The sequence below is a fragment of the Numida meleagris genome, chromosome Z, assembly GCF_002078875.1.
Source record: "Numida meleagris isolate 19003 breed g44 Domestic line chromosome Z, NumMel1.0, whole genome shotgun sequence".
NCBI lineage: Eukaryota > Metazoa > Chordata > Aves > Galliformes > Numididae > Numida > Numida meleagris.
In genome coordinates this window covers 52801579-52822030 of record NC_034438.1, presented here as the reverse complement: position 1 = coordinate 52822030, position 20452 = coordinate 52801579, and the positions used below count along the sequence as shown (strand labels likewise).

The 20452-nt window shown below is 38.4% G+C and overlaps 1 protein-coding gene across 2 annotated transcripts in view; it reads left to right on the top strand.

Annotated features, from left to right (window-relative positions):
• Window positions 1-20452, top strand: part of PIGG (phosphatidylinositol glycan anchor biosynthesis class G) — an 82861-nt gene that overhangs the window by 29573 nt on the left and 32836 nt on the right. For both annotated transcript variants that reach the window (XR_002433282.1, XM_021380142.1), the window contains exons 9-11: window positions 2898-3355; window positions 10004-10195; window positions 15230-15539. Coding sequence is in view for 1 of the 2 variants with exons in the window: in XM_021380142.1 (XP_021235817.1) it covers window positions 2898-3355; window positions 10004-10195; window positions 15230-15539 (960 nt within the window). In the remaining variant the exon portion in view is untranslated. The remainder of the gene's footprint in view (window positions 1-2897; window positions 3356-10003; window positions 10196-15229; window positions 15540-20452) is intronic.

Here is a 20452-nt window from a genome sequence, read left to right as displayed (position 1 = left end):
CTTACATGCTCACTCATCATTTAGTTAGTCAAGACTTCTAAGGTCAGCATGGTGAAGTTACGGGAGTTTAAGCTTTCTGTAGTTCAGTGATGCACCCGTCACATCTCAGTCTTTGTGATTTTCATGGTCTGAACAGACAACATCTCTACCTGGACCTTTTGTTCCAAAATGTAGCTTACAGTTTCTGATTTGCAAAGTAGAATACTAAATAGAAAGGAGTGATCTGCAGGGCACCAAAGAAATTCCAGATGCTAATAAATTTAGATTGTAGGTCTGTACAGTTTTTGAGATGATGATGATAATTTCTGTGATAAATTTTTAGGTTTTTTTGGTATTATAGTGTGCTACCTATTTTTCTCGTTGTTTTATTTCTTAAGGGCAGTGACTTCAGAGTAACAGATTTCTTTAACAGCACAATAAGTGGAGATGATATGAATAGGTGATTAGTATAATTGTACCTCCTGCAGTCATCTTCATAAATCTTACTCAGTCTTGATTCTACAAAAATTCACAGAATCACAGAATCATTAAGGTTGGAAAAGATCAGTAAGATCATCTAGTCCAACCATCAACCCATCCCCACCATACCCACTAACTACGTCCCTCAGTGCCACATCCACATGGTTCTTGAACACTTCCAGGGACGGTGACTCCACCACCTCCCTGGGCAGCCTGTGCCAGTGCATCACCACTCTTTTGGAGAAGGAAGTTTTTCTTAATATCCAACCTGAAGTTGTTTTCCTCAAAGCAAAATGAAGGCAGTATTAATGAGCTTCTTGGGTCAAGCGTGCTCGTTGTCCGCTCCATGCTACGTGTTCTTGATTACTGAACAAAAACCCAAGCTATTTTCAATAATACTTAAGCATAAGTGAGACTTCAGAACTGTATCTGGATGTTCAGAATTTTTAGTGTGTTTATACCCTCTTTCTGGTTACTTGCTCTCAGTTTCATGAGTTTCTCTATTACTCTAATGTAAGTGATGTAAAAAGTTCAGACATTGTGGTACACTGGATTCGTATGTATGTTTTATGTGCGATTTATTTCTATGAATATTCAAGGCTGTTTTTTTAAGTTTCTTCATAAGGTCACCAAAGTATGGTTGAAGGTGTGTACTTGAGGTTAATGTGGAAGTCATGTCAGAGATCTTTGTTCTGAAGTGAAAAGGACATGAGATGGTTTGGATTTGTCTTTTGTGTATCAGGAGTTTATAATATCAGCATAAGACAGACTGCTTGCTATTCTCTCACTGAGGAAAGATTAATGAGAACGTAAAATGGTAAATGATGATTTTTGACCTTGATGATTTTGGCATTTCTCAGAATGCCTCATAAATATATGGATTTATTAACAAAGATGTGTTTGGAAGCCCTTGCTGCCTCTGGTGGACTTTTGGCTTGGGCATTTCTTCTTCCTTTCTGATGGAGCCATGCCCAGGTTCTCATCCCAACCTCCAGCTCAGACTTAGTCTTCTGAGAGGTCTTCCTCCTGCTTTTCAGCTTGGGATTTTCTATCAAATTAAATATAGCGTCTCATAATGCAGCAGATTAAATTTAGCAGAGGGAAAGATAAACACACTGATGTACCTGCAGCCTTGGCCCTTTGACCTCTCACATAGCCGTACACATGCCAGTCTCTCCACTTGCTGACACAAGGCCCACTAATTATGTGGCCATGGAACCTTGCAGTGCTCGTAAGTGGACTGAGGGTGAAGTTGCACAGGAAGGAAGATAAGAGGGGCTTTGGCAAGATACAGCAGACTGCACCTATCAGGCATAAGGTTGTCAGAGAGGTGGCTGTCTGGCTCCACTTCTGATATGATTGCCCCTTTTTATCTTTCCATCTCTTTCTTTTGCCCCTCCCTCCAGCCTGTTCCTCTGCATTTCCATCTCTGCCAACTTTGACATGGTCCAGAAGCATTGCTTAGTAGTAAGTATGCGTATCTCCACAGGCCCCCTCAGATGCCTATCATACTGGTATACGCTTATTTCCCCTTATCAGTTACAAAGTCCAGACTGATGCTCTTCAGATCTCTGCCTGTGTTTTCTTAATGGCCCATCAATTAATGGCTGAAGAGTTTTGGTTGCCTTTACTGTCTCCCTTATTGCTTACTTATCAGGTTTCTGTCTCTTGTGTTTTGTTAATGGCCTTTCCGTTTATTTCCCCTTCCCTGTGAGGTGAGAAGGTCTTTAATCTGATGACTCCAGTGAACCAGATGCTCTCACATTCCTCAGACCCTTATGTTCTCTTTTTAGCAATATCATTGAGTGCAGTGATGATGGAGCACTTTGAAGTAGCTGCTGTGAGCAAGAAGTCGAACTAATGGAGGCATTAGACAAAGAATTTTGCTTTTTTCCACATGCATGTGAAGTAAATAATAGCTCAATAAGATAACATATTTTATGATGATGCACACATTTCAAGATAAACTGGGGTAAGAGGTGCATCAGACTGTCTGCAAGTAACTTTTGTTAATTAGTGAAAGCTGTCACTGTAGTGAATTGAGGACATCGCAGACTTAACCAATTAGAAAACTGCTGATTATTTGCATCTCAGGTTTGATTTCTGCAAGTCTTCTATTTCCATACTGACAAGGAAAGAACTTGCTTCCAATTATTTGTCATAGGATGGTAAAGAAATTGTTTAGTTGTAATTATAAAGTTTTGGGTTTTTTTTACCTTAAACAGAATGCCATTTTAAACAGCAATGTTCTGCTGTAATGCTGACTAAATAGGCAACAATAAAATGAGCCTTTTATGAATTTGTGGGATTTGTCAAGATAGAAATAACTTGTCTCATTGTTTATTTTGTTTATTTGTAGGATATTGCTGTAAGCACACTTTGAATGCTTAAACAACTTTTTCTACATTTTTACCACTGTTGCATTTTTTCATTTGCAGAATCCTGCTGTGTCCAGTTCCAGCTGGTCCGAAGTAGATGTGTTGATCCTGGCTGGAACAATTGGTCACGTTTTGAGTTTGGGAGCAAGCAGTTTTATAGAAGAGGAACATCAAACCTGGTATTTTCTTATTAATACCCTTTGTCTGGTTCTGTGTCAGGAACTTTGTAGAAATCATTTTCTTCTGCAAGAATGTGACCTTCAGCTTGGCACCATTGTGAAACAGAATTCTGATGGTATTGGAGAAGCCTCAGAATGCAAGCATATAGGTGTACCAGCAGCAAGTGATTCAAAACTAGGCAAGGCTGCATCTTCAGCTGAATTCGTAAAAGGATCAGATAAGTGGATAAGCTTAGCAAGTCCATGGATCATTCTTATTTGCTGTCGACTCCTTCGATCCTTAAATCAGACGGGAGTCCAGTGGGCTCATCGGCCAGACTTTGGACACTGGTTGACAAGGTAGGTAACTGATTTATTTTCATACTTTCTGTGTATTTTGGAAGTTAGTTTGTGTTTTGTTTGAAGTATGTGAACATTTCTGTACGATCTCTGTATTAGAAATTGCTGTAAATACAAGGGGAGTAAACAGTGAAGCAGCATAAGGAATTTTTCAGTGCAGGAGTAATTCTTCATGTACTATCAATAGATTACAATCTTAGCCCTGCACCATGACTTATCTAATTAAACCTATCGTGTATAATTGACATTATCAGAGGCAAAAAGTAAACATTTTCTATGCGTAAGTCAACAGTGGCTGGTTTGGGAAATTAAAAAACACTTTATAGAATTAAACCCTTAATTTTAAAGCTGAAGGTTCTGCTCAATTCCAGATTTCATTAAGTTGTAGAAAAAGGTGCTGCACATAGAGTTTTTCCATCTGTCACAGTCATTTAATGTGTGGGTGGAAAACTGAAGGATTTTTTCAAATGTAGTATGGTAAATAGAGAAAGGGAATTTCTTGAAACTTGAAGTGCACTAGAGAAAAGCTTTTACTACTTCAACTGCCTTTTAGTATTGTGAAGAACTACAGCCACTATTCAGTGATAGAAAGTACTTGATATTTGAACTTTTTTTTGGATGTTATCTGGTAGATGGAATTGCAACACCTTGCAGCTGACTAGTCAGTGTTTTGCAGACAGCAGATGGGGAGGCTTTTTGTAAGATAAAGAGATTTCTTGCCAGTATCTCACAGCACGTTGTTGAAATGTCATTCATTGTTCATTAATAGAGACATGAGTAAATCAACCAATATGAAACTTGTTACATATTGGCAGCCTCACAGATAAAATGCCAATTGCTATGACAGGCATGAGTGCTGAAAGACATGACTTATGAGGAAGTTTATTGCATTACGGTAATTGTGCTATGCCAGAGCTTTCACCGTACTTCCTCTTGCAGTGTGGTGAGGGATTGAGGAAGGAGTGTTTATATGCAGTGCTAGTCACAGAAAACTCCTTCATTGTGAGGTAAGTCACTATGTGACAAGTCCTATAGTAAATACAGGATTAAGTGTGATTCAGTGTGACTGGGAGGATTTTTAAAAATATTTATTTATTTTTAAGATTAACCCTCAGTATCTTCCAAAGATTTAGTAGTTGAATAACTTTCTGGTCCAGATGTCTTTTTCGGGCTGGCAACTCTTTTCTTTGGAGTGTACTACTATAATGCCATGGAAGAAGACTTGATATTCTTGCAGCTAAAAAAATTGCATTTGTTTCAAATATGTGCTGTTGCTGCTGTTGTCCCCCAGGAATGTTTACTAGCACTTGGAAATATTACCAGCCTTCTAAACGTTGTGGACTTACCGCCAAAGATTCTGTACCAGTTAAGTGCACCTTCACCTCGCCACCTTTGACTTCCTGCTGCTAAGTGTGCCTATGTAGAGCAGCAAACCCTACTGTAGTGGGGACTCGGGGATGTCACAGGCAGAATGTAGTCTGCAGCTAGATCAGATGCTTCTCAGGCTTCCTGAATAACAACAAAAGCTGGAAAATCCTTTAAGCTCAGCTCTAACACTCTTACTAGGCTGGTGGTTGTCTCCTGGCTTAGTCTTTTTTTCTTCTGTGTAGAGGGATGGGAGAAGGAGTTTACTGTACTGTTTCATTTTTTTAATGTGATTTTAAATTGGCACTCGTTGAGATTTCTGTTGGCCTACTTAACCATCCTATTAAGGTCTCTCTAAATGGCACACAGCTATCTGATATACCAGCTGGTCTTCCAGTTTTGCATTGTTTGCATTTGCAGACTTGCCCTCTGTGCTCCAGGTCTCTAAGGAAGATGGCCCCAGCGTGAAGCCCTGGGGTTGGATGCTAGCGAGTGGCTTCCAGGTGGAGTTTGTGCTGCTGATCAGAACCCTGTGTACTGGCAGCTAAGCCAATTTTCAGTCTGCCTCTCTGTCCACTTATCTGATCTGGACTGCATCAATTTTCCTGTGACGATCTTGTAAGAGAAGTAAAAGCCTTGTTAAAGTTCAGATAAACAACATCGCCTGCACTGCACTCTTCAGTGAGCTAGTCATCACAGAATTCTATCAGGTTGATTTACTATTACTTCCCCTTCATAAAGCCGTAACAGTCATGTAATTAAAGCTGTGTGCCTCCTTGGTGAGAAGAGCTGAAGTACTGGCAGCTAGGTATCAAAACTGAAACTTACCAGAGAACTGCTTCTTGTGTTTCCCTCCTAATTATAGCTTCATATTTGATTGTAGTTGCTTTGATCTTGAAGCAAGTAGAAGAGAAAAGGTCCTACAAGTATAGCCATAGGCTATCATTGCTTGTTTGGCAATAATGGTATATTAAAAGAGCTGTTACCTTACCAGGCAATGTACCTGTTGTCATGCATTTCCTATCACAGGCCCTGTGTTTTACCAGCCCAGCTGTTGCTTTGTCAGTATGGTGAACTGGAATGGCTGGAAAAATATCCCAGGGTGGTGCAGAAAACTTGTCTTTCAGATGAGATGGATCATGTCCCATTCTAGTTTACCATGCATCTTAACTGGCAAATGTTCTGCCACAATCTGTGGACTGGATTAGTATGGAAGGAATGAGTGTGCAAGCCAGTGCTGTTGCTGTCCAAATTCATTTGAAAAAAAAAAAAAGGCAGAAGTATCTGCACTTCTGAAATGCAGCATACGTAAACATTTTTTTTCTGCTATTGTCAAGCATTGCTTATAAAAACCAACTTGCCTGTCAAATGTGGCTGAGAAAGAATTAATGATTCTCAAGCTTCCACTTTTTCAGTCTTTAAAAAAAAAAAACTGAGTCCAGAGTGCAGTACCATGGCGGGCTAAGACAATGTGTAACTGGGGCTACCACATTTCTGCCTTCTTCCTTTCACTGGTCTAACAGCTTCTGCAGTGTTCAGAAAGCACGAAAAGCAGAATCCTGGCATAAGTTGACTCAGGCTGCTGTGAAGCTATATCCTGACATAAATCACAGGAGCCTAGCCTAACAAGAGAATATATTACATGTCACCATGCTAACATCTACTGAAGTTGCTTTATGTGGTTGAAAGTTGACCCAAATAGCAGCATTTAAAGTGCACAGTTTTGGGACATAAGTGATAGATGTGGGTAGGGTAAATCCTGTCTTGGGCCTGAAAGGCCTCGTTAAATGAGCTTCCAAACAATTAGTCAATGAATCAACTAAATCTCTGCACATCTTCTGGTTTTTGACGATCCAAACTCCTATTAGGTGAGCGTGCTTGCATTTTCTTTTGTTAGATATTTTGATGTCTTTGTTGCTTCTCTTTCACAAGAGAATGGTGTGGTAGAGGTGTCTGTTTCCGTAGTGTTTTGATCAGGATTGAGATGATGTACTTTCTTTATAGCATCAGTTAAAAGTTAGTGATAGGCAGAGTTGCATAAAGCACTTATTCCTCTTCCCAAAATGCATTGCTAGCCTGTAAGGTTGATTGTTGTTCTATTTTTAGTATGTGTTTAATTTGCATAGTTGTGTCTTAATAGCATATTTTCTAGTAATATGAAATCAGAACTGTACTCAGATCATGTGTATCTTGATAGTTTGAGTTACAGCTGCTGAGGCTTTTTGTTTTTAAGATAAACTGATGAACAGTCTTTTCTCTTTTTTTTTTTCCTATATTGACCCTTTAGCTATCTGTAGTCACACTCAAACTAATATTTTATCTGGACTGTTCATTTCAGACAAAAAGATTATTGTACAGATTTGTGCATGGAAATATATCAGAAGCAAAGCACAGAAAATCTGTTTACCTATAGCATGTTGAATTTAGCTGTTAAACATACATCGAATAATGCTGAAATTAGGGAAGTATTTTTTGTTGTTTGCAGAGAGATTCTTCAAAACCTGCTGGAAAGAAAAAATACACTTCAGTGGGAAAAAGTGAAACAGAAAAGTAGACAGGTGAAGCAGAAAAGAACATGCCATTCCGAAATTTGGTGATAGTAAGGTCTTCTTTTCAATTAGCTGGTATTCAGATAGCTTTGTTTGAGCTCTGACCAAGATTAAACATCCATACTTGGAAGGTGTCAAAACTCCTGCAGGGCTCACTGTGGAAGGGATGAAGGAGTCAGTGGCAGCATCAGCTTGCAGAGAACTGATGAGCGGCATGGGAAGATAGTATTTTCTTCAAATAATGTACTTAATTCCCCCATCAAGTGCTCTCTCCCAAAAAACTAGCATGCAATGAGACTTCTTTTTTTTTTTTATGTTAGTAGTATGGAAGTAAACAGTTAAAAAGGCTTTAATGAAATTCATGTGAGTATTCACAACTCCTTTCACTCCACTAGTATTGGCAGGAATGAAGTGAGGTCAAAGCAAGTAGAAGAAAATGTATTCAGTCTTTATCCTGATACCAGAAATATGAAAGTGTAGATCACCGGCTGTGACAGTAAGAGCATGCAAACAAAGCTGCTTCTTCAGGCTCTCTATCATGAATCTCTTGGTACTTTCATTTCCATTTTGTGGCTTAGACAAACACCACTATATTTCAGCTGAGCTAGAGCACCATGTTTCTGCGTGGGTTTCTTGGTTTGGTATCAAAATCATTGAGAAATTTGCTAAATGGCTGAATTCTGTGTTGAGCAACTACAGTTCTCTTTCAAAATACATGCTAATTTAATATATACTTAGCTGCCTAATTTTAAGAACCTTGACTGGAAAATGTGGAAACTGTAGGTGGTCTGTAGTGACCCAACTTAACTTGCTATAAATACTGCTTTATTTGCATCTTCAGCAAACTCTGTGACACACTTAAACACAGGCTGGATATAAACCCTCGTGCTAGCAGTAGAGAATGTGCCATTAGTGACTGGTGTGCTAAAGTCTTAAAAAGCCTTCCTTTCCTCTGGGCCTTTTCTAAGGATTTCCTTTTTTCTTTTTCCCCTTTTTTTCGTTTCTTTCTTTTGTTTCTTCACAGAGTATGATTTGCAGTGTTCAGTGTGGGGAATGGCAGATGTTATTGGAAGTCTTGCTGGATATAGCACTGCTTATTACCTCTTTCAGATAGGAATATTCTTAATAATTTGCCTGATTTGATTTATCTCACAGTCATGCAATAAATAGCAAAGGAGAATACGTCCTGAAAGTGTTCTTTTAAAACTTACCACAAATGATCATTTAAAAGATGCACTGGTTACTAAATTAGTTCTTTACGTATAAGATGATAGGAAATGTTGCACACATTATCTTCACAGGGTGTTGCAAAAATCCGTTCACTCCTTATTCAGTCTCTTCTGTAGGAGATAAAAACCTCTGAGGGCAAGCACCCAGGACACATTGTATATACTATAATGTTCTGATTCATGTTGCTTTTCTCTACTGTTCTGCAGAGAGCAGTGCAACTCCTGAGAGTCTTCTATGAAGTGCTTGACTGGGTCCTGCAGGGAGGACTAACAGGGCAGTTTTTCTGCCCTGTATCCTTTCATCTGTGACATTTCCAAGCACATAAGCTGTCACAAATATTGGTTAAAATCCTCATAAAGCTTATACCATCATATAGGAAGGTAGACCTATTGGCAGTACTGTAATTTAAATTAAATCAAAGGTAAAACTGGAGTTTTATAAATGTGATCAGAGTTAATGCGGCCCTGGCTTAGTGTCACTTTGCTAAACTTGATGATCTTTTATTGTGGCATTTTGAAGTGTGGAAGACAGAGATGGAGCGCTTGGTTCTCATGCTCTGAATAATGTTATTAAAAGAAGGTAAATTAATAAGATTTGTATTTCTGGGTTGTTTGAGATGCTGAGAATATTTGCAGTAGGCAAATTTTAGCAACTCCTTTATAATAAAGGCCTTTCTGGAATTCTGTAGCTAGCTGTAGTAGGTATGAAGAGCAGATCTTTACCTTACCCCCTTAAATTTTGCAATACTAAGTGATATCACTGTAGATTTAAATATACAGCTTTTAGCAGCAAGTGTTATGAAATGCTCTTGGGTCTGTAATGACTACTAGATACTTAAAATGAAGGGGAATAAATAAACTGTATCTGTACTCTTGGCCATGATGCAAGTTCTGTCTCTATCCTTTGAATGTATTGATCCACTATGAGGGGGTGTAGTTGTGTAAGAGAATCATATTGTGTTGTTTGTCTGTGTATATTTTTAAGAGTAAGTAAGTATATTTATGGTCATTACAGTTAGGTAGTATTTTATATGTCTAAAATTAAAACAAATGCATGTGTAGTTATTTAAAAATGGGAAATAACACTAATTTCATAATGTAAAAATCTTTTATGCCTTATGCCGGAAAATGAAATGCTGTAGTGTAATCAAAATGTACTGTTTCAAAATGCATAAATAAGAAAATTCAAGTTTAAAAGCCTTCGACTCTTTTCCATTATCCAATAAGCAGCTCAGTTTTTATATAATTAAGAGAATAGCTAGTGTATGGTGGAACACAATAATGCCACTTCAAGCATGCATTCTTGAATAGGAAGCCTCATTAATAAAATCAGTTTTTTGAAACTACTAAAATATTTTACCATGCCTCTTGGAAAATTTGTAACTTATCTCAGTGCAATAATTAATTTGGCAATACAGTACTGTAGCTATGGTTCTGTCAAATGTGCTTCACAGTAATTACAATGGTTTGAAGGTTTCTCTGTTTGTATGTTTCTTTTTCTGCAGTTCTGAGCACAAGCCTGAACTCTCCATCTTGGCTGCAATTTCCCTAGCTATGATCTTTGTTCTGGTTCAAAGAAGATGCTCCCTGGTTTCAAAAATTGCTATGGCACTTGGGCTCCTGGGAGTCTACAGTTACCGGGCAGCCATTGGAAATGTCGTATTTCCATGGCAACATGACAGCAAAGATATTTCAAAGTAAGTTAATCAACAGATATGTAAATCTGTTTCTAGAAGGGTGTTAACACTTTCAGTGTCGGGGATAGAGTGCAAAGGGATGTTATGATTAGACTGTAATCAAATTCTTATGAATAAAACTATATTTTGTAGATGACTGGCACACAGTTCTTGTGATGTGTGTATTAAGCCTCATGAAGTGCCCTGCAACTATGTCAGATTAGAAGTTATATAGTTAGTCATATAAGAACTAATCTGAAGAAAATCCAGTAGTCATTCCCTGTATTTTTTGCTAGAAAGAAACCCCAAATGCACCATCTCCTCTTGTTTTAAATGGATTTGCCACATTTAGCAGAGAACGTGTCAAGTTCATTTAGCTATTCACTAGTTTTAAAAGATGATTATACAGTAATTGAGAGTGTTGCTTTTCCATATCTTTCTTTTGCAGTCGAGTATTTTTGTAATGTATGGCTGTAACAAAATTCTTCTTGATACCTAGGCTGTGCTGCGCAGTGCACACTGAGGACTTTCATGTGAATCGTGAATTTCTTACAGAACTAGTAACTGCAACTGTAAGGAATTTATTAGCATTTTTACCAGTGACGACTTCTGGAGTGTAGTGAAGTGACTAGTTTTCTGGTGGACTTTTTTATCATTGGATTGTAACTGGCTCTGCAGCACTAAGTTTACGTAAATATCGGAGATGTGGAAAACTTAGAGTTGGGAAGGGCATTCAAAGAGGAGGGGATGATTGTGGAAGACAAGTATAATGAATATCTTATTATATTATACGAATAATGTATAATATTATATACGAATATATACGAATTATACGATTCGTAATATTACGAATGCGTATTGAATGAATTCTCTCACATTTATTTTTAATTTGATATAGATACAAGTGGTTTCTTTTGGGACTTTTTAATTGGAGGTCAGAAATTCATAAGATATGCAGATGGAAAAAGTCCTGCAGGAAAAGATCTTAGGACATATATATCAGATTTGCTAACAAGGCATTTTTTGTAAACTATATTTGTGTTTATATATATATGCAGATATGTTTACATACATTCCATCTTTCCGAATATTGAAGATAGTTCTAATTCTGAACCAGTGTTAACATTGTATGTTCTTTCTGCTGACTGTTAAAACAATGACGGAATCACAGAATTGTAGTGGTTGGAAGGGACCTTTGGGTATCATCCAGTCCAACCTCCTGCTAAAACAGGTTCTGTACAGTAGGCTATACAGGAAAGTGTCCCGGTGGGTTTCGAATATCTCCAGAAAAGGAAACTCCACAGCCTCTCTGGGCAGTTTGTTCCAGTGCTCTGTGATCTGTAGCTAGTGGGGAACACCGCTATTTACAGGCCTCCAGCTAGACTCTACACCACTGATCACAACCCTCTGAGCTCTCAGTTCTCTTGACGACCTCACTGTCCACTCATCTATCCCACACTTCCTGAGCTTACTTACAAGGATGTTATGGGAGACAGTGTCAAAAGCCTTGCTGAAGTCAAGATATACAGCAACCCCTGCTCTGCCCTCACCTACCCAGCTCCTCGTAGAAGTCTAACAGGTTGGTCAAACATGATTTCCCCTAATCAACTACTGCTGACAACCTTCTTTTCCACTTGCTTGGAGATGACATCCAGGGTAAGTTCTTCTATCACCTTCCCAGGATCAGAGGTGAGGCTGAAGTTTCCCGAGTCCTCCTTCTTGCCTTTTTTGAAGACTGGAGTGATATTGTCTTTCCTCTGGTCTACAGGGACCTGTCCCATTCTCTCTAAGCCTTCACAGATAATAGAGAGTAGTTTGGCAATCAGTTCTGCCAGGTTGCTCAGCACTCATGGGTGCAATGGTAAATTTCAGTCTGCAGAATTTGGCTCTGTGATTGAAAGTGTTTTTGAAAGCATGTGTGATTTCTGGGTTTAACCTTGTTTTTGTGTTCGAGTAAGGTCCTTGGAGTTGCAAAAAAAAAACCAACAAAAAATGCAGCGTGGGACAAAACATTAAATACAGCAATTGAGCTACAAATGGAATGCAATTAGAGAAATAAGTGGAGTACTTAAGACAAAAGCCTTTTCTGAGAACTTACTCATTCTGTACTCATCATAGTGATTTTAATTACAAGAAGAAAGATAAAGGGCTTTTATATTATTTCACCTTAAATAGTGAATATGATAATGTGCTTAAATTGTGTCAGATGTTTATAAATCTCTAATTATATAGAGATTTAAAAGGTGCTCTCAAGATTAATGATACAAAGCTTTGGAAAACAAAGCTTTATTGGCAGATATAGGGGTCTTGTACTTAAAACACAGCTTGAAATGAAGTGGCTGTTTATCTGGGAGCAATTAACAAGTGTTTTTTTTATTATTATTTTAACTGAAATATCCTTGTGCTTCTGTGAGTGAGTGCAAATACCCTGCAAGACTCCAGACGCTTGGTTTATACACCTTGGGACAGGTATACACTGTAGTCCATGTTTTCTATGATTCTTCTTTAGACAAGATGCTTTCAGGGTGGGACTCAGTGGTCCTTATGTATTCTTTAATCATATACCTCTAATGAAACAATCATCTTTCTGATTGGAATGGTCATTGCAATTATGAAATATCCCCCAAACCATTCCTACTGAAAGAAGCAGAGCTTTTCAAGATATGCTGCTAAGATTTGGGCTTCTTAAACCTAAAGTACAGGGCCTAACAGAGGAAGCATCGTTTGTCCAAGATCCACTGTTTGCACACAGTGTCTTTTGCAAAACTCCCAGAACAGCATGCCAAATAAGATGGCAGACATGTTAGCAGATTTCAGATGTTAGCTAATGTGTCAGTATAGTAATTCAAGCTCACCTTGATTAGATGGCTGATGTGATAAGTGGTAGAAGTCTATTTAAAATGCCATCATGAACAAAACCAGGACTGTCCTTTCAAATTTGTCTGGAGGTATCTTTATCATATTTGTGACATAAAGTGGAGACAGATCCAGATAGAAGGATAGCTTTGTATAAAATGCTTTTTCATCTGTATGTAGCCGCTGCATGTTTAATTCATGTTTACTTAAGACAGTATCTCTGCTCTGATACCCCATCTTTCTCCCATTTACAAAGTGTTTTCTCTGAATGTAACAACTGCTGGAAGGTAGATAAGACAATGGAAGTGTGTCTGTTCTTCTGTGGCTTGCACTAAGATGACCTCTAAATTAAAAAATGCAAGGAAATAATTTGGCCTTGAGTTTTTTGAGTTCTTTTAATAACGATAGTTTGTGCAATAAAAAAGATGTGTATGTACCGTATTGATGTGAACAGTTGTGCTCTTGCTAAAAAACTTTTAATTCCATTAACCATTAATCTCTTTTTTTTTTCACTTAACTCTTTTAATATTGGCAAATATGTAAAAATTTCCTAAAATTTTGCTTCTGGGTGCATAGTATCATAGAATAGTTTGGGTTGAAGGAGACCATAAAGCACCCAGTCCCAACCCCGTGCCGTGGGCAGGGCTGCCACCTACCAGCTCAGGGTGCCAGGGCCCCATCCAACCTGGCCTGGAAGTTGGGGCATCCACAACTTCTCTGGGCAGTCTGTGCCAGGGCCTCACCACTGTTACAGTAAGGAATTTATTCTAATGTCTGATCTAAACCTGCCTTCTTTTAGTTTAAAAGTTTTACGCCTTGTCCTATCACTACACTCACTGATAAAGGTCAATCTGTAAAGCTGCATGAATGTGTTTGAACACTTTTTGGTAATAATTACATCAGAATTACCAGAAATACTGAAGTAGGGCAATTAATTTCTGCATGAGCCAGAAACACAAGAACTCTGTGAACTTTACTGTTCTGTTCCCTGAAGAAACAGTTCTTTATGCTTTACAAAATAATGCATTTTTAAGCTCAGTTGACTCAAGAATTCTCACTTCTGAGTGAATTGTATTACCATTGTAGAAGACTGTGGTCATTCACCACTCATTTACAAAGGACCTAATAATTCCTGGGGATAATGAATTCTAAATTTTGGATGTGCACATAATATGTATTTTTATTTTTTCCAAAATTAAAAAAAAAAAAAAAGATTGTAATCATAGCATTTTATTGCACGGAATAGATGGGTTCTTTGGAATATTTTTATGTATAGCTTATCTCACTAACGTGGTTTGTGACTCATTTTACCCAATTAATATAGGACTGTCAATGTGTTCTGATAGATATTTGCTCTCCTGGAAGAGCAGGTCATAGTTTTTAAGCATACTGGCCCTTACCTTTGTCAGCTTTTTTTGAATGAGATACTGTGTGTTCTCCAAAAGCTGACTTTCATTGGAAATGGAGTGTGAAATCAGTTTATAGGTGTAATGAACATGACAGTTATACACTTTATACTTAAAATATTTGGTTTTTTTTAGGGATTTGAAAAATGCATATGATGTCGAGTTAAAATGTGCTGGTTTGTATTAGATATACAATAGTGTAAGGTGACAAAATGTCTGAGGAATGCAGGAATTTTAGACTGAAGTAAGGTTTTTCAATAGTTTAAAAAGAAATATATATTTGTGTTAATGAGTTCTGAAAAACTGTTGAACAGCTTAAAAGGATAGTTGTTTTAAGTCAATTTATTTTCTGACACAGGTTACTCTAAGGAATATTTTTAGGGAAATTCTTTATGCTGTATAAGTGGAACATTTATATGGATAGTATTTATGGATCTAGACCTTGAATAGTAATAACACATTCATTTTGGTTACATTAGTTGACAATTTTATTTTTATATTTTAGTTTACGCTAGTTTTTTAGCGCAGTGTTTTATTTAGTTGCTTTGGAGTTGTTGTCACTTAGATGGGAACCAGTTTTAGAATGTTGTGTATTTGACAAAGACCACTAATAAAAAAAATGGCCAGCACTATACTAGCCTTAGAACTTGGTCTGTTTGGCAGAACTGAATAGACTTTTTGCATCTCTCTCGAAAAAGAATTTTTTGACCTATGAAATTGATACTAGTAAGTAACTTATGTTTCTAGTTCATTTGCTTATTCAGATACATATATTATTATGTTTTCTTTTTAGGGGGATTACTGAAGCTCGTTTTGTTTATGTCTTTGTTCTTGGAATAGTCTTCACTGGCACTAAAGATTTACTAAAGTCACAGGTTATTTCTGCGGACTCCAGTGTGAAGAGTACAGGATTATGGGAAGTGTATAGTGGATTGGTTCTACTATCAGCCCTCCTATTTAGACCACACAATTTACCAGTCTTGGTATTTTGTCTGCTGATACAGACAACGATGACGAAATATATCTGGAGACCTTTGAAATTTGATGCGACACAGATTACCATAATGCACTACTGGTTTGGCCAAGCTTTCTTCTATTTTCAGGTAAGCTGAGTGTTCTCCCTGCTATGGGGCTGGGAGGGGGAATGTTTTTCAAAAGAAGTGTTCATGGAGTGTGAAGTGCCAACTAAGTCTTGGAGTGGGAGAGTTCACTGAGTTCTCAGGATTATTATGTTTCTAACTGTACTATTAACCTTTCTGTCTCAGAATCAGGAAAGAGTATGTACCCTGATAACTTGATACCCTCAGTGCAGAGTCCCACATTTGTCAGGAATATTAGCTGTGTAAACTGTGGGGCTTTGGTCTGTTTGTAGACTTCCTAGCTACTACTATGGTGGTAGTAAACTGAAAATTATCAGCTCAGTTGATTAGTAACAGGAAGATGTATTTTTGTGCCTGATTCTTGAGCCTTCCAAAACCTTTGGTAGTATCACAATATATTTATATGCAGTTCAAGACTGAAGGGAATCTCTTTGTCAATGTAATGCATCTTAGGAGAATCAAAACTAACTGGTGTTCTTATTATAATATATGGTATCATCTTTCCTGGAGAATCTAATAATTTCAGTGACATTTCAGTGCAAATAAGGTTGCAATTACATAAAAACTGTTTTTTAGCATCAAAGCAAGAGAGGCTCTTTGCAATTCTACTAGTTTTGGAAACTTAGTGTAGCAGTGTCCAAAGAGAGCAATAGTAAAGTTAGAAATTATGTTGTTAGGTTCTGGTTTAGGAAGAGAGGCTTTCTGATCTGCTGCAAACTTCAGGGTAAGGGCTGTGCTGGATATAATTTCAAGGCATGGCTGAGGATGTTAAACTGCAGTCAAGCTTAGGGTACTTCACATGCTCTCTAATCCTATTAGTACAGTTTGAGTGTTGGCTTAACTTTGCTCTGAGAGTGTGCATCAAGACAGAATCGTTGGTGGGCATACCATCATTCCTTCCTACACATTTTTCCTTCTGCCTCCAGCTTCCAAGGAGGTAACATTTTTTGATTGAATGTCTTTTGCATGTCTTGAGCATGACAATTCACACAGCCAACTCCGATGATTGCCTTCTGAAAGCAGCCCTTAGTGGGACTGGAAAGAGGCTGAAGGCCTCTGCATACTGAGGTACTTAAGAAACCCAACTGTCAGAAATGTAATGGTGGGTAGGCTGACAAGAAAATCCTTGTTATGAAGAGACTGGTAAGAATAATTCTACTATTGTTGTAAAGCATCTATTTTCCAGTACCTGAAGAAGCCTACAGGAAAGCTGGGGAGGGACTTTTTATAAGGGCAGGCAGTGACAGGACAAGAAGAAATGGCTTTAAACTGGAAGAGGGTAGATTTAGACCAGGTATTCGGAAGAAATGCTTTACTGTGAGGGTGGTGAGACAGTGGCACAGGTTGCCCAGAGAGTTTGTGGTTGCCCTTATCCTGGAAGCATTCAAGGCCAGGCTGGATGGGGCTTTGAGCAACCTGGTCTACAGGGACGTGTCCCTGCCTATAGCGGGGGGTTGGAACTAGGTGATCTTAAAGGTCTCTTCCAACTCAAACTCTTCTATGATTCTATGATTCTGTTTTCATTGATAATGAATTCTTGGAGCTGGCTGAGAATTTCAAAGACCCATCAAATCAGGGAATAGTTGAGACTGAGAGGTACTTCGGGATATTATTTAGTCCAACATCCACCAATCCAAAGGTGGGTCAACAACCTCAGGACTGTGTCCAGACTGATTTTAAGTGCTGCAAAGATGGACACTCTACAGCCTCTCTGAGCAGTCCCTCCCAGCATGTGTGCAACCTAACCAGTGAAAAAACTTAGAGTTGAGTTCATACCCATTGCCTTTCATCCTTTCAGCAGACAGTACTGAGAAGAGTCTGGCTACATCTTCTTACTCCCCCTTGTTAATGTGTTTGTAGACACTGCTATGATCCTTGCTTGGCTTTCTCTTCTCAAAAGTAAACAGACCACAGACTCAGCTCTTTCCGGTAATGTTTGTACATCAGCAGCTTTCTTTCCCATCATCATATTTCTGGTCCATCAGTAGACCTATCCTAGTATATCCATGTCTTTCTTATACTGGGGAGCCCAGAACTGGAGCCAGGACCACAAGTGTCATCTCACCACTGCTCAAGAGAGGGAATGGAGCATCAACTTGAGACAGCTAGCAGTGCTCTCCCCACTGCAGTCCCAAGTGATATTGGTCTTCTATGACCCAATGGCAAATAGCTGATTGACAGGCAACATGGTATCCATCAGCACAACTTAAGTCCTTCTCAGCAAGCTGCTTTCCCAGTGGTCATCCCCCAGCCCATCCTGGCACATGGTATTATTCTTCCCCACGTGCAGGATTTGGCATTTCCTGCTGTTGAACTTCATGAGTTTGTTGTCAGCCCATTTCTCTGGCGTCCCAGAGGTCCCTTTGAATGGCATTGTGTGCAGACTTGCCGAGGGTGTCCTCTGTGCCATCTCCATTAAGGAAGATGGCCCCATTGTGTGAAGCGCTGGGGTTGAACGCTAGTGAGTGGCCTCCAGGTGGAGTTTGTGCTGCTTGCTGATCAGAACCCTGTGCACTGAGCCAGCGGAGCCAATTTTCAGTCCACCTGTCTGTCTACTTATGTGATCTGGAGTGCATCAGTTTGACTGTTAGGATGTTAGAAGGAAAATAAGAGTTTCTTGAAGTATTATATTTGCTGTGGAAATTCTCCAATCTGAGTGCTGTAAAAAATTAGGGAATAACATTTGTGCAAGAAGTTGCAAAAAGTTTGGAAAATGTATCTTTCCATGTGTCTCTCCTGTGCCAAGCATCTTTTTTTCTATAAATGTAATTATGCTATACATTAAAATATATTCGTCCTATACCAATAGAAGGTAACAGATCTTACAGCACATGTGGATTTTTTTAGTGATTTTATACTGATGATATTGAGAAGATGTGTGTTTTAAGATTTCTCTTCTTACCTTATTGACTAATTTTTGTAATTTCTACTACCCTTACCATCAAGGAGCTTTTTGATTTTTAGAAGATTAGAAGTGACTTCCATTTTAATTAGCTGCACATAGGATATCATGCATTTGCCCACCACCCTCTTGACAGTTTTGACATTTCTTCTAGTTGTTTTTCCTCTGAGAGTAATTACCTCTGGCATGATACAGATTTCAGCAAACTTGAGGATATTTTAAAAACTAGCTCTGATGAGGGAGCAAGCCTCAGTGTGTGTAATAGACATGCTGCTGAATCACAGCATCAAAAGCTTAGCAGGGTACTCCATGCATTGTGGTGAGATGGATTTCTTGACCATTCTTTATGCCTCTTTTGTCAATTCAAGATGTGAAGAATGGTGATTGTTAATTCCCAAAGCTTCTAGAAGCATACGAAAGCTTCCCACCTTCCCCCTGCTATTTTCTTTCCAAGACTGGCTTATTATTAAGTTCAGTGTAGGAAACAGAGCAGACCCAGATAAGGAGCTGCCCTGTTGTGTCCAATCATTTGTCTGTAAACTCCAGCCCTGAATAAATGCTTCTGAATTTAGTAATTACTTAGCAAAATGTTTATGCTTCGCTAACGTTTATGTTTAATTTGTATTCTTTTTGGCACAGTGCTCTTAAAATAAGGTATCAGTTTTAGAAGATGTTGACAGCAGTCTCTGGCAGATTTTTTTTTGCTGTTTACTCAGAAAACCAAGGCATGTACCTACCTATACTGTATGTCCAAGACAGAGTGAAATGACAAATGAATTGCAGTGAAATAGGAAGGGTTTTAGATATATCAGTTTTGTTTGTGGCCTTCATACTACTAGAGGTGTTTTGAAAATACAGCAATCAGTTCTGCTAAGGGAAAAAGTTTTCAGGATAGATGGAATTCTCCTCCGTCCCTCACTCTTAGAAAGTTTTCAGTTATCATTTAAAAATGCTGTAATTGCATTTACATTACATTTCCTTTATAGGACAGAGATGAAGAGTTGGACCAACATGATGTTCTTCAGGACAGTAGCTTGTTTCATTTATTCTCTGATGAAAAAAACTGTTCTGTAGCTATGAGAGAGAACAAATTGAATCATACAAGCCTAACAGGTGGTGGGTTTAGTTTTTTGGTCTTTTTTTTTGAAACTTCACAATCAAAGGCAGCTATTTTATATGCAAACTATTACTGTAGAAAAGCAGAGCAGAAGTGTTGGTGGCTCATAAAATTACATAGGCTACAGACATCCCTCAAAATCTAGTCAAAGGTGTCTCTTCAGTTGTCAGGTAGCTCTCAGTTTGTATTGAGAATAAGATTTCCTGTTTGGAACTCTATGTCCAGGGATGGAAGAAACTTCTTCCAACAGTTTTGCTGAAGGAACTTTGCTTATTACATAGTATTCTGATCTAAACCAGTTTGGCCTGATTTGGTGACAGGGGATGAAGGGACCCACAGTCTCTCACCCAGGGAAAAGAAGGAGGGAAGGGAAAAGGTAGGGAGATGGGCCTAGATGGGGAAAAAAACAGTGGCAATGAGGTAAGAGAGAAAGGTAATTTACTAAATATGATAGCAGGATGAGAGATAATCCAATATAATCCAGTATAATTGGAATTGAAGCTAATAAATCAAATAAATGAGAGAGTGTCCAAAACTGAAGGCCTTACTCTAATGCTGTAGGCGAGACGGCTAGGGAGCACACAGAGTAAGTGGGTGAAAAAAAAAAAAAAGGCACAGTCTCGTGACTCCCAGTCAGTTCTGTCTTTCCCTCTGAATGGAAAATGGAAAAGGAATAACAAAGTCTTCTAGGAGCTGTAGTTCATTCTTCTCTGCTGAGACCAGGATGCCAGGACTATCAACAATCCACAGAACTGCAGCATTAACTCTTTCACTACCAGTGCACTACATGATGTTATGGTGTAGAATCATAAATCCATGACAAAACCATAACAAAAAATTGAAAGCCTGGCAACCAACAAAACATACTTCTTAATTATTTTTCTATATATGTTTTAT